Genomic DNA, 14,961 nt, shown 5'->3' with positions numbered 1-14,961 from the left:
ATTTATAATAGATAGATTTATTTTAATAGATAGAATAGTTGACAAGTGGAACTGGGAAAAAATAGATAGATTTATTTTAATAGATAGAATAGTTGACAAGTGGAACTGGGAAAAAATATTAAAGTTTAAGGTTTTCATGGTGATGCATCCTATGAAGAATAACATCAATCTTGCTTTACCCTGACAGACAATAACTTATTTCAAAATCAACTCCAACGCTTTTTGTTCATATCTAACATATAATAAACCCCTCCTTTTGCTTAAAAATATCTTGAACTAGCCTTTTTTCACGAAAACAGGCATAGCAAAGTGCAAACCACCACATGCTCTAATTGCATGTACATCACTAAAAACGTTAAGCAATAAATCCATCACCCTGTGTCCCATACAACCGTTTCCCAAATCAGAATAGGTAAATAAACTTCAAAGCACTGGTTTCATTTCATTGCATCACGATTCACGCTACTTTATTGCTACGTTTCAGTAGTACTATAGTACTAGAGTACATAATATGGACGATTGAACCGGTTATGTTAAATGACCGAAATACCCCTCTAAAACACAATAAACAGATGTTAAGAATCGTGAAGCGAGTGAAGATTGAAAGCGCGTGAAGTATCACGCACCATCATGCTATTTGTGTTTCCCGCGGCTATTAAATGAGGGAGTCCTTTTTAACAGCAAACAACACAACTACTATACTGCGCTTTATGGAAATCACCCACTCAGTCTGTGGAGAACCAAGAAAGAGAGTACACTCTTCCATTAATGCTTCATCTCTTCCTCTCAACTACCTATCTAACTATCTATCTACACTCATAACAATAGAACCACTTCTTCATTCATCACATTCATTACGCTCTTAATTTCTCTTTTATCTCTCTATTATCTTACTCTTTTTTTCTTTCTCCTTTCAAATCAAAGTTAGTTAAGAATTAAGAATTGGTAGTGCTGAGCACTGAGCAATGTGGAACTCGGCGGAGAACGCGTTCGCCAGATCGGAGTCGTTTAGGGAGGGAGGAGAAGACGAGGAGGCTTTACGCTGGGCGGCGTTGGAGAGGCTGCCGACTTACAAGCGAGCGCGGAGAGGAATCTTCCAGAATCTCGTCGGCGAAAAGAAAGAGATCGATGTGAGTGAATTACAGACGCCGGAGCAGAAGCTTATTTTGGAAAGGCTTGTTGATTTCGTAGATAATGATCCTGAGAGATTCTTCCACCGTATGAGAAGCCGATTTGATGCGTAATTTCACCTCTTCCTTTATCATCACTAGTTTTTTTTTCCTCCTTTGTTCTTGTTATCAAAATGCTGAGTAGTAGAACTTTGATTCTTAATCAATCATGCTAATAGGTCGTTCATGGCGATGGAAATGGCGGTAGTTCTGCTTCACTTTTTGTTTATTTGTGTAGATTGATTTGTAAAGTTGATTTGCTTAAAATTGAGTTTGAATTGAAGATTTAATGTTTGAATAATTCGAATCTAGTGTAGTACTATAATTTATGTTCTATTCATAGTAAGCAAGAATCACTAAATACATATTTGGATTTACTCATAGATGAGACAAAAGTGATTTTCAAGTTTTAAATTGGTTTCGCATCTTTTTAAGTTCTCAATTATAATTGATTTGACATCTAGTCTTTATTAACTCTTAAAATTAAGAAGGCTGATTTTGAACTAAAATCAATTTTAGGACCACCCTTTGGTCGTGCAATTACAATAGAGAGGGGGCTGAAACTAATGGAATTGATGTTAGAAATGACCTCGACCCAGATTAAACGGTTCAGTGTGCCGGATACTCGTGCTGAAAATCGGAAAAAAAAATCAATTTTACAAAAATCAATTCAATTATTATCAAATTTTTGTGCTATAATTAAAAGACACTAATGTTTACTAAAATCACGTTCACATTTAACTTATAGCTTATAGGAGGTTCGTCTGAATTTCTTACTCTTGCTTTAGCTGTCATAATAATATGCAGGTAGATAAAGTATAGAACAAAATTATGGTAGTTAATTAATTTCACTAAATTTGTTATACTCTATTCATGATTTCTACAGAGTTCATTTGGAGTTTCCGAAGATTGAAGTTCGATTTCAAAACTTAACTATTGAGACTTTTGTACATGTGGGAAGCAGAGCTCTGCCTACAATTCCAAATTTCATCTGTAATATGACTGAGGTGCTTTTTTTTTACCTTTCTCTTTTTTGGTTTTCCAGTTCGTTTGGTTTTTATTTTTAGACATTGAGTTAAATTTTCTTTTTGTTTCAGTTTAGAATAGCTTGCTAATTTGATTTTTGTTTTGTGATTAGACTCTTTTAAGACAGTTGCGGTTATACAGAAGAAAGAGAAGCAAATTGACAATTCTTTCTGATATCAGTGGGATTATTAGACCTTCAAGGTAAGTGATGAAAGCTATTTTACTATATTGGGTGCTCACAGGGTTTAAGTCACAATGATGCGTTCATCTAGCGTTAACCACACTTTGACATTTCATCACTTTCATCCTTAGCCGTGGTGGGAATTTTGATTCTTTGTTTGGTAGTAACATAGTTGTTTTATAATAATACGATATTTTTTCATTAATCATTCAAAAGGGATTTTTTGTTTGACTAACAAGTTTTATTTTTTTTATGCAATGTCGATAGCAATACTTTTAAACTGTGAATCAATCAATCCTAAAGTAATATTTGAAATTGAATTTAACCAAAAGACCTGAACAGTTGGTTCACTTATATCATGACATGATTTAAACTTTTAAAAGGAAAATTTTAAACCTTTTTTTTTTTACTTAGAAAATTTAACCCTTAAATACATAAATGTTTACAAGTGATAAATAAATAAAAAATGTATTATTTAAATGGAATTTTTCTACTTTTTTAATAGAAATAAAACTCAATTATTTTAAATGTTTATTCTTCAAAAAAAGTATATTTGTTACAAATAAATGTTTATTTATGTTACTAAAACAATATTTTCTTACTGTTTTCAGCTCATGTTTTTTTTTTATTTTTTATATTTTATGTTTTGAATGCCGTACTATACACCATGTGAATATGTGATATACTTGACACTGGGAAATAAAGATACCTATTTTCACTTTATACATGATTCAAAGGAAAATCACATTGATAAATAATAAATATTTTTAAATATTTCTTTTCCCAATAATTATAAACCTTAGATGCATGGTAGTTCTTGTTTCTGTTTGTTGTACTGAGTTTGATAGATTGTTGTTTTGTTATTGTTGCAGGCTAACATTGTTATTGGGTCCGCCAAGCTCTGGAAAAACAACATTGCTTTTAGCTCTTGCTGGCAGATTAGGACCTGGTTTGCAGGTATACTAAGTTTTCAATTGCGTTGGACAAATTCTTATGGCGTTCCTATATATGTCTGGATGGCCAACTACTATGCCAACAGCATAGGAAGTCTTGCCAGTCAAGCTGTTTAATCTTGCAGCAATACTGTTGGTTCAAAAAGATTGTTAAAAAGTTGACAGTATCAATACAGAATGTAAAGCAATACATGAGTAGTTTCATGTAAAATTTATGTTGAAAGTAACTACACATCACTCCTTTGTATTCAATCAATAATATTATTTTGTATATCTTGTACGAAAAGCCTTTCCTAGTAGAAAAACATGCTTACACCGAGTAGCAACGGTAGGTTGTTTGTGAGATTTAAAAAATAACTCCCCCAAGTCTTATTAACTGGAGACACTATTTTTGGGCTTTTGCCACACTCTGCTTGGATTTATCTCTAATAACTTGACTGGATACGAAATAACATTGTTTAGTAAATAGCATAACTAGTAGCCTACACTTACTATTCTACAATCCTCAATTTTAAGACTTTGTTTTCCTCACATCTAATTTATGTTCTTTCATGCCCTTTGAAGATGTCAGGGAACATTACCTACAATGGACATAGTCTGAATGAGTTTGTTCCTCAGAGAACAGCAGCTTATGTCAGCCAACAAGATTGGCATGTAGCAGAGATGACTGTGAGGGAAACTCTCCAGTTTGCTGGTTGCTGTCAAGGAGCTGGATTTAAATACGGTGTGTTTCTTTTGTAATCATGTTACTTATACTCAATTCTGCTCTTTTAGATTCTGAGTACTGAATTCTGGAGTCTTACCAGATATGTTGATGGAACTTGCTAGAAGAGAAAAGAATTCTGGAATAAAACCAGATGAAGATCTTGATTTATTCATGAAGGCACATACTCATTTCATTTTTTTTTTCTTTTCCTTTTAACAATTTTAACCTTCATTCATGGTCACAAATTAATCTACTCAAGATTCTTTTTGCAGTCATTAGCTCTTGGTGGACAGGAAACAAATCTTGTGGTTGAGTACATCATGAAGGTATTCCCTAAATAATGTTACTCTCGAATACACAGCAAGTTGTTCTGTGGTATGACCTGAAATATTTGTTGACTTCTATTTGATTTTGATTTTGAAATATTTTTTCAACCAACGGAATTGGTGGTGCATAATAAAACTGTAGACATACCAATAAAGAAAAGAAAATCATCAAAGCTTAATTCCATCATGTTCTTAAATTCTTTGGCAAGTTATTTAAAAATATATTTGTAAGCTACAATTATGTGTATTTGTATGATTATTTGGTTGTTCAGTAAAAAAAAAAGGTACTAAAATATTTCTCACAAAGATATTAGGTTTGGACATGTGCGGTGACACATTAGTGGGGGATGAAATGCTCAAAGGAATATCGGGAGGACAAAAGAAGCGGCTTACAACAGGTTAGTGAAACATATTAGTGGATTATCTTTTCTTTTGTACTAGCGCCTTAAAAACATTTGGAATATGCTAATCAGTTGATGTCTGATTTACAGGCGAATTACTAGTTGGACCTGCAAGAGTGCTATTCATGGATGAGATATCAACTGGTCTAGATAGTTCAACTACATATCAGATCATCAGATATCTCAAGCATTCAACACGCGCACTTGATGGAACCACAATCATATCTCTTCTTCAACCAGCTCCTGAGACCTATGAGTTGTTTGATGATGTTATTCTTTTGTCCGAGGGTCAGATTGTTTATCAGGGGCCCCGTGAGTCTGCTATTGAATTTTTCAAACTGATGGGATTCAGTTGTCCTGAGCGAAAAAATGTAGCAGACTTTTTACAAGAAGTGAGTAGTAGTGATATTGGAATGAATATTTCTTAATACATTTTAACTTCAGTAACTGTTAAAACTTAAAATTCTTATCAACAGGTCACGTCTAAGAAGGACCAAGAGCAATACTGGTCCGTTCTCGACCGCCCTTACCGGTACACACCTGCTGGGAAATTTGCCCAAGCATTTTCCTTGTATCGTGAGGGAAAGCTTTTGTCTGAGGAACTAAATATTCCTTTCAATAAGCGCTATAATCATCCAGCCGCCTTGGCAACTTGTTCCTATGGAGCAAAAAGGCTTGAACTTCTCAAGATTAATTATCAGTGGCAGAAGCTTCTTATAAAACGAAATGCATTTATTTACATTTTTAAATTTGTTCAGGTAATCCTACCAATATAAAATCTACGGTACAAGTAGTTCTATGTAAATTACTTCAAGAAAAAGCATAAATTCTTGTAATCTCCTAATCTTCTTTGTTATGCGTTTGCATTTACTCATGTCTCTTTTGATTATTTTAATTTGACTTCCTTTTCTGGCTCAAGATGGATATAGCTATGAAAGGTTTATGTAGCGGATATTGACTTTTACTTACTATTTTCAGCTGATCTTGGTTGCTTTAATTACAATGAGTGTTTTTTTCCGAACAACGATGCACCATGATACAATTGATGATGGAGGCTTATATCTTGGAGCACTGTATTTTTCTATGATTACTATTCTTTTCAATGGTTTTACGGAAGTGTCAATGTTAGTTGCAAAGCTTCCAACTCTTTACAAGCATAGAGACTTGCATTTCTATCCTAGCTGGGCATATACACTCCCTTCTTGGTTCCTTAGTATCCCAACTTCTCTCATGGAGGCTGGATGCTGGGTATTGGTATCATACTATTCAAGTGGATATGATCCTGCATTTACTAGGTAACAACTCTTATGTTCACTAAGTGTTTTCATGCATTCCAAGAGTTTCTCTTGAGTAACTATTTTGTGTCTATCTGGATCTGCAGATTTCTTCAGCAATTCTTGCTTTTTTTCTTTCTGCACCAGATGTCTATAGGCCTGTTTCGCCTGATAGGATCCTTGGGTCGGAATATGATAGTGGCCAATACCTTTGGATCATTTGCTATGTTGGTTGTAATGGCTCTTGGTGGATATATAATTTCAAAAGGTTAGTTGGGAACTACAATCTCTTCAAGTTTCAAATTTTATTTTCGTAAACTAAATTTTCTGATTAACTTATTTTGAGACAGACCGTATACCAAGTTGGTGGATATGGGGCTTTTGGGTTTCTCCTTTGATGTATGCACAGAATTCTGCTTCTGTAAATGAGTTCCTTGGACATTCCTGGGATAAGGTATAATTCTTGTGTGATTGTGATCATTTGTTTCTTTCAGTACCATTGGTATTATTTTTCTAGTTTTGAAATGCAGATGATAATATTGTGAAGTGATGATATGATATCTACTTAACATGAGTTCTCTTCAGCAATTTCATTACTGCATCTTTAATGCCCCGTCTTTCTATTTAATCTTGTTTACAGAAAGTTGGAAACCTGACCACTTATCCATTGGGCAAGGCAGTGTTAAAAGCGAGGAGTTTGTTTACTGAAAGCTATTGGTATTGGATTGGTGTTGGAGCATTGGTCGGATACACAATTTTGTTCAACTTTCTATTTACAATCTTCTTAGCTTACCTTAATCGTAAGACTCATGATTCTGAATATAATCACTCTAATTGTCTGATGTTGTGGTTCCTTCTTGATCTTCTTAGACCAAAATTACTTCGTTAGGAAGACATCTTATCTAATATCTTGCTCTCCCAATTTTTGCTTCAGCTTTGGGAAGACAGCAAGCTGTAGTCTCAAAAGGTGAGCTGCAAGAAAGAGAAAAGAGAAGAAACGGTGAAAGCGTTGTTGTTGAGCTGAGAGAGTACTTGCAGCATTCGGCATCAAATGGTTTGTCGATATAATTTTCAGATTATACATACATCTTTTACATGACTATGTGTATAGATAAGGCTTAACATTTTATCCAACTGTTTTATCTTCCCAGGAAAGCATTTTAAGCAAAGGGGAATGGTTCTCCCATTTCAACCTCTTTCCATGGCTTTCAGCAATATCAATTACTATGTGGAAGTCCCTTTGGTAGGTAAACAAATCATTTTTTTTTAAATTAATCCGGTAGACTAAATGCTTTTTGGTTCAATGATTGCTTCAGGAGTTGAAACAACAAGGAATATCAGAAGACAGACTGCAGCTGCTTGTTAATGTTACTGGAGCTTTTAAGCCTGGTGTGTTGACAGCATTGGTTGGAGTAAGTGGTGCTGGGAAAACTACTTTGATGGATGTATTAGCTGGAAGAAAAACTGGTGGTTTCATAGAAGGGAGTGTATATATATCTGGTTATCCTAAAAGACAAGATTCTTTTGCAAGAATTTCCGGTTACTGTGAGCAGTCTGATGTGCATTCCCCTGGCTTGACAGTTTGGGAATCCTTACTCTTTTCTGCTTGGCTTCGATTATCTTCAGATGTTGACTTGGAGACACAAAAGGTGAGACATAGTGATAGTATGGCTTTTTTCCGTTGTATAGAGACAAGCACAAAATAGCTTTACAAACATTTTTAATAGAAAAAATAACTTTCCATTTATCGTCAGGCCTTCGTCGAGGAAATAATGGAGCTTGTGGAGCTCACTCCACTAAGAGGAGCACTAGTAGGTCTACCTGGAGTAGATGGTCTGTCAACAGAACAGCGAAAAAGGTTAACTATAGCAGTGGAACTAGTTGCCAACCCTTCTATAGTCTTCATGGATGAGCCCACATCCGGATTGGATGCCAGGGCTGCAGCCATTGTGATGAGAACTGTGAGGAATATAGTAAATACTGGGCGAACGATTGTTTGCACCATCCATCAGCCTAGCATAGACATATTTGAATCATTTGATGAGGTATTTTCTTTATGAGAGGGCATTTCATTTATAATTGAGAATTTAAAGGTGTCTCTGTTAGTAGGCAACATCACCTCTCTGCCCTTCTTCTTGCTTACTTAATGTTGATAGTGTTATGTTGTGTATGCTACTATACCACAATTTCTTTCTATTTTGTTATATATATAAAATTTCTGTTATCCTGTCCCTAATTTAGTTTTATTGATGGTTTCTGAGAGAGCATCATATGTTATCTTTCTATTTGAACTTCTCTTTAACACTTAATATCATCTCATAAATCTGACGAAATCTCAATTTCTTATACAGCTTCTGTTTATGAAGCGCGGAGGAGAGCTTATATACGCTGGTCCACTTGGTCCTAAATCTAGTGAACTAGTCACTTATTTTGAGGTCAGCTGATGCTTGCATAGATCTTCTGAATGTTCTATACGGTTTATGGTTTAATGGTGAAACCTCAACTATTTATAATGTTTATATCTATGTAGGCAATCGAAGGAGTTCCAAAGATCAGATCTGGATATAACCCTGCGACATGGATGCTGGAGGTTACTTCTTCAGTAGAAGAAAACCGTCTTGGAGTGGACTTTGCAGAAATCTACCGGAAATCAAGTTTATATCAGTATGCGTAGTTTTTAGCTGCAACTTTTGTACTTGAAATTTTTATATAAGTTAAATGTTAATATACTATCTTTTTCTTCAGATATAACCAAGAGTTGGTCGAAAGATTGAGCATACCAACCAGTAACTCAAAAGAATTGCATTTTCCAACCAAGTATTGTCGGTCACCTTTTGAACAGTTCTTAACTTGTCTTTGGAAGCAAAATCTATCTTACTGGCGTAACCCACAGTACACTGCTGTTCGCTTCTTTTACACTGTTTTCATCTCGTTGATGCTTGGGACGATATGTTGGAGATTTGGTGCAACAAGGTCCTTTCCCCTCTCCTTTTTATCTCTTTGATATTCAATTTCAAACAACAACTTGTTTTAAATGCATCATAACCTGTCCATTCTTTATCAGTTGGTAAATCTCAACAATGTTTTCCTGCCAGAAGTCAGTCCTTATGATATGATGGATCCTATATATTTGTTAACATTATGAAAGCCCTGCAAGACACTAATAATGGCTAATTAGTTGACACAATCAGTTGGTTAGTCAGAATACGGCAGACATTAATTTACCAATTTAGGTTTTAGAGTAATGTGGGATTAAAAATCATTTAAACAACCAAATGGTAGGCAAAATGGTAGATTAAAAAGTCGACAGAATGCTGTCCAAAATGTCTCAAGGTTCATGGAATGTTTAGAATAATATGCATACGTAGTTTCTTTATACTTTTTCTCTGATACATATTTTTTTCTTTTACCATCAACCTTATGCAACTCCCATATTTGTATTTCTAAAGGGAGACACAGCTAGATCTATTCAATGCCATGGGATCTATGTATTCAGCAATCCTCTTCATTGGCATCACAAATGGAACAGCTGTTCAACCTGTTGTTTCCGTGGAAAGATTTGTTTCATATAGAGAAAGAGCTGCAGGGATGTACTCGGCTTTAAGTTTTGCATTTGCTCAGGTATTTTTTCAGATATGATTACTCATTGACTGAAATCTACAGTTTTCCAGTAGGTTGACTTATGTGTTATGCTACATTGTGCAGGTTGTCATCGAGTTTCCTTACGTGTTTGCACAGGCTATCATATACTCTTCAATATTCTATTCCATGGGTTCCTTTGTCTGGACCTTCGATAGGTTCATTTGGTACTTATTCTTCATGTATTTTACTATGTTGTATTTTACCTTCTATGGGATGATGACTACTGCTGTCACACCAAATCATCACGTTGCTGCCATCATTGGTGCTCCATGTTATATGTTGTGGAACCTTTTCAGTGGTTTTATGATTCCTCATAAGGTATGGAAACTGATGCTTTATTGCTTCCATTTACAGTATAAAACTCTCAAAAGAGTCATTGTTACAATCAAGATGCCAGTCTTAGATATTTTTACAGAGAATATTCAAGTGTGCATTACTTATTGTTTTCATAGTATTTTACGAGTATTTTACAAACTAAAAGAGTACTACTCTTGACTCTTTCGATTGGCATGTTATTTGTATTGTAATATGTAGAGCAGAAATACATCAATTTGTATTTATATTCTGAACTATCCGTCATCCAATAACTTCATTTTCTTCTTGAAATTTTACAGAGAATCCCTATTTGGTGGAGATGGTATTACTGGGCAAACCCTGTAGCCTGGACTTTGTATGGTCTCCTAACTTCACAGTATGGTGGTGATGATAAGTTGGTGAAGCTAACTGATGGAAAATCGGTACCCATAAAACTAGTACTCAGAGAAGTGTTTGGATACAGACATGATTTCCTATGCGTTGCTGCTACAATGGTAGCTGGTTTCTGCATTCTTTTTGCATTCGTGTTCGCGTATGCAATTAAATCCTTCAACTTCCAAAGGAGATGATGGGATGGACTTTGCTGTTAGTTTTCCAATACAATAAGCGTGAAAAGTGTATAGCCATATAATTATAGCAAAGATCTTGTGTGCTATAGCAACACAATATCGGAATTATTTTATTTTACATAATTCAGGAGCAAATTTGTTGTAAAGTGAAGTGTTGTATTATTGGTTAGTAGGTTATCCTGTTAGATATATAAAATTCAAATTACCTACTCTTTGGCTTAGTGACAGATTTTTGGCGAAACTGTAAGCAAGTTTTTCTGCAGCTATATGGAATATAATCATACTGTCCTTAATTTGGTTCTCATAAAATTTCATAGATATGTCATGTAGTTCTTTACTTATTTAATTATCTTTGTCATCTGTCTCTTATATGTTATATGGAGAGGTAATGTGCAGAAAACATTTTTCTAGCCTACTTTTTGGAGAAAGAAAGACCTAGAAAAGTGCTTGTGACTCATCCGGAAGGGAAAACATTACTTGGATTACATTCATAGATGTGAATTATTAACAAAAACAATTCTTATATTGTTTTTTTAGCAAACATATGAAAATGTGTTTGTTTAAATTGGTTTATCCACCAGTTCTTCTAACATAATCAAGTAGTGTATTTAAGAAATTGGTTTGTAGAAAATAAATCTCTTACCAATTGATTCTTTGTTGGTATAAATTGTGCACAATATACTATCTTGTCCAGCTAGCAGTGGTGTTTACATAGTTGGAGTCGAGAGTGATCCGGTGGATGATCCTGTTGTGTTTGAACTTACAAAGCTATATGATGCTGTGAGACTCCAAGAATGCTGGATTGAAAGTGGACGGGGCTGAATAATTGTTGAAGATGCTGACTACTCTTTTGAACTTGTTGAAAAAGATACTTTAATGGCGGCAGATTATGATGGAGCATCGAACTTTATGAAATTAAGTTGCGGTTGCACCCAAATCTGAGAAAAATTTCACGGTGTAGACTAGAGTTGTAGAAACCAATAAATTTGGGTCTCGGCGCAGGTGATGATGAGAAAATTTAAAAAAGTATTGTTAAATCTAGGGGTGCTCAAAATCAAACCAACCCAATAGAAATATGTTTGGTTCACGAGGGGAGGGGAGGGATTTTAATAATAATTTATAATTTTATCCTTGTAATTTTATATAAGTGATATGATATTCAATTGTAAAAATTTCATAAATATTTTCTTAGAAATAATATTTGTATAACTGAGTGATTAAAAAGTCATAACTTATTGCATAATATTAAAAAAATTGAGTACACTTGATTCGTATTATAATTCTCGACACAAAATAAACTATGCGTTGATAACAACTTTTGAATATATAAAATAAATTATAATAAAAAACAACATTACAGTAATTATAATTTTTATTAAATAAAAAAATAAAAAAAAATTGAAGGTGAAGAATAATTATAATAAGTTGATGGAAGAAATAGAGAAAAAATCACAAAAAGAAAAGTAGGAACATGAAATAAAATAATATTTTTAAAATAATAAAATAAAACTAAGGATATTTTAGTAAATATATTAATTTAATTAATATTAAAACTCAGATCCCCTCCCTTCCCTCCGAATCCCCCCGATTCGGGGGAACGCAAAAAGTGTCATTTGAAGGGATTTTGCTCCCCTCCCCTCCTAAAAATTGTACCAAACACATTTTATTTTAAATATTTCCTACCCTCCCCTCCCCTCCCCTCGCTCTACTTCGAACCAAACATACCCTAAGGCTATGTTTGCGAGTTTGGAGAGGAGAGAGGCTTCTGAAAACGAAATTTTTAAAAAGTATAGAAAAATATTTGACAATTTTTGAAAAAATGATTTTGTTTTGAATAATAAAAGAGTCATTATCATTGCTAAATTGTTCATTTTTAAAATAGTATAACAACCTAAAAGATATTTGGAAAATTTATGAAAGCCCTCTCAAACCCTCCAAAACCTTTCTTCAATACAATTTTTGAGTTCTCCATTTTATGGAATTTTTGGTGTTATGAATAAAATCAAACCCTCAAAAACCCTCCTACCTAATTTTTTTTTATTCTTTTCACCCAATTCTTCCTATTTTCCAAAGCTCTCTCCTCCCTTCCCTTCCCTTCCAAACTCGCAAACAAAGCCTAATGGTTTTGGAAAGACCCAAATTACCCTTGATGTGTTGTCACTACCAGAACCATTTGAAAAGCCTTTTGTCTTATTGAAACTATAATTCTTATCCAAACCCAATTTTTCTTTCTCGTCATTTTCTTTTTCTCTCAGTAACGGAGGTCATTCTTCTTCCTCTTCATCAACCTTCTTCTTTCTCTTCCGCAAGCTTCATCCTGACACAACATCATCACCATTCCGTAGTTTTGTTTTTGTTATAAAAGTAATTATGTATGATTATTGATATTTTGTGGTTGATTTGATGATTTTGTGGATTGATTTTTAGGATTATACTAGATCGAGTTTTACCACTGACAAGGTATGGCTACGATAGAATACCTAATGTAAAGTTTGTGTGTTGTTTCTGGGTTTTTGTTTGTTTTGTAATAAGTTGAAGACTTGGCTAGGGTTTGTTCATTTTTCTTCATTCAAACATTTTGAAATAACAAAATTTTGCTTTGGATTTTGATAGACCTTACTGTCATTTTTGGTACTAATGTGTGCAGATGAATGCTCTTTCGTGTTGATGTTTGATTGGTAGACGCAATGACAGATAAGAAGAGATGGTTATGGAAGCGGAAATCTTCTGAGAAGAGTTCAGGCGAATCTGAGAGTCCGAGATCTGTTTCCTCTCATGAGAGGTATTCTGATGAACATGTATGAATGGTTGTTTGTATTTTCCTAGCCACTTTGAAATGTTTCATTGATATTTGAAGGATATGTAGTCATTACTTTGTTGATTTCTACCAAGGATTTGCTCTGTAGTTGTTGCTTTGAAGGATTTGATGCATTAATTTTTAATAAACTAATGTTTTGTCAGACATTGTTGGTATAAACTAATATTTTTATAAACTAATGCTTTGAAAGAGTAAAGTTTGTTCGACACGACTGTTTAGAGATTTGTGGTGGAAAATTGACGGCGAGATTGATTGCGGTGAGATTTCGATTTGTAGTGGAAGGTATAGAGGCTTTGAATTTCAATCTCTAGTGGAAGGTCTAGAGGCTTCTCTGCTTCAGGCCATTTATCATTTTGAATGTTGTAAATATTTCACTTTTTGAACTGATTTTAGTCATTGATTTACTGCAGATTTGGAGGCCGCTGTTCTGTGGTGTTGTGAAGGGAGTCTTCGTTTGGAGGTGCTCTGTAACACCCCTTTTCTAACCCCAAATATATCATACAATCTCACAGAGTAATCATGCATAAGAAAAAAGGGCTCCACATGTTGATTTCTATAAAATGAAAATCCCAAAATAACATACATATAACATTCATAATATGCAAAGAACATGTTGTAACACAAATTAAAAATCTCATGATTTCATACATTATGCATAAACGCTTGCGGAAAACAATTGAATTGCTATTAAAAGTTTCAATGAATATATCTCATACTATATTCATCTACCAAATTCAAATTAACATCTCCAACATGCTATTTGAAATTCACAAACTAGGCTACGTAGCCTTTAAACAACATATCCAAAATATCAAACAAAACATAGAAAATAGCAATATCCAAATATAAGCATAAGTCTAAAGAAATCCCCCCCAGTGTTACATGATCAGAGCATATGACTCACTACCTAATCAAACAACAAACTCGGAAGCTCTTCGACTAAACCTCGAACAAGCAACTACTCTGTTAGAACAAGATTTGTTCTGATCAATTATCTTAGTTTTGATGATAACAATAATATGAATTTTGCTTAAGATAATATGGTACTCTAATCCAATGCAATTTCCTTTTCAGGAAATATATAAAGAGTATGCATAATTCAGCGCTCAGAAGCTTTGTCCCAAAGGGTTCAGCATGCAACATCAGAACATGGTCTGGCAAGACATCAGAAGATGGTCGAAGCAGAATCAGAACATGGGTCTATGGAAGCATCAGAAGAACATGAGATCAGAAGCACTGAAGTTCTGATGGTATCACGCTCAGAAGCACTTCAAGGTCAGAAGATCAGAAGATGCTTTGCACCAAGCTGTTTGACTCTGATGATATTCAAACGTTGTATTCACAAACATCAGATCAGAAGGAAGTACAAGTGGCAAGCTACGCTGTCTAACAAAAGGAACGTTAAAAGCTACTCTAGGCAACGTCAGTAGACACAGCGTGAACAAGGCTCGAGGTAGTTGACAAAAGCGTATAACATTAAATGCGATGCTGTACGGAACACACAAAGCATTAAATGCACTCAACGGTCATCTTCTCCAACGCCTATAAATATGAAGTTCTGATGAGAAGCAAGGTTAACGA

The 14,961-nt window shown here is 34.4% G+C and overlaps 1 protein-coding gene across 1 annotated transcript; it reads left to right on the top strand.

Moving 5' to 3' along the window:
* Nucleotides 1-635: 635 nt before the first annotated feature.
* Nucleotides 636-10,783, top strand: LOC131623861 (ABC transporter G family member 32-like). The gene is made up of 24 exons (XM_058894861.1): nucleotides 636-1,240; nucleotides 2,056-2,176; nucleotides 2,308-2,396; nucleotides 3,249-3,333; nucleotides 3,894-4,053; nucleotides 4,136-4,212; nucleotides 4,308-4,361; nucleotides 4,669-4,759; nucleotides 4,853-5,154; nucleotides 5,239-5,520; nucleotides 5,741-6,057; nucleotides 6,144-6,304; nucleotides 6,387-6,490; nucleotides 6,677-6,836; nucleotides 6,971-7,090; nucleotides 7,188-7,279; nucleotides 7,353-7,685; nucleotides 7,791-8,081; nucleotides 8,388-8,471; nucleotides 8,567-8,700; nucleotides 8,782-9,009; nucleotides 9,486-9,657; nucleotides 9,742-9,996; nucleotides 10,293-10,783. Exons 1-24 carry the CDS (start codon nucleotides 966-968, stop codon nucleotides 10,560-10,562), a joined length of 4,257 nt encoding a protein of 1,418 aa, XP_058750844.1. The 5' UTR covers nucleotides 636-965; the 3' UTR covers nucleotides 10,563-10,783.
* Nucleotides 10,784-14,961: the final 4,178 nt, after the last annotated feature.

The sequence above is a fragment of the Vicia villosa genome, unplaced genomic scaffold (genome assembly GCF_029867415.1).
Source record: "Vicia villosa cultivar HV-30 ecotype Madison, WI unplaced genomic scaffold, Vvil1.0 ctg.000084F_1_1_3, whole genome shotgun sequence".
NCBI classification, from domain to species: Eukaryota; Viridiplantae; Streptophyta; class Magnoliopsida; order Fabales; family Fabaceae; genus Vicia; species Vicia villosa.
Note: the sequence above shows the minus strand (reverse complement) of the source record. Positions and strands in the feature narration are given on the sequence as shown.

Coding starts and splice junctions, on each gene's coding strand:
- LOC131623861 (XM_058894861.1), top strand. CDS start 966: ATGTGGAACTCGGCGGAGAACGCGTTCGCCAGATCGGAGTCGTTTAGG. Junction 5,521..5,740: donor ACATTTTTAAATTTGTTCAG/GTAATCCTACCA, acceptor TACTATTTTCAG/CTGATCTTGGTTGCTTTAAT. Junction 8,082..8,387: donor TATTTGAATCATTTGATGAG/GTATTTTCTTTA, acceptor TTTCTTATACAG/CTTCTGTTTATGAAGCGCGG.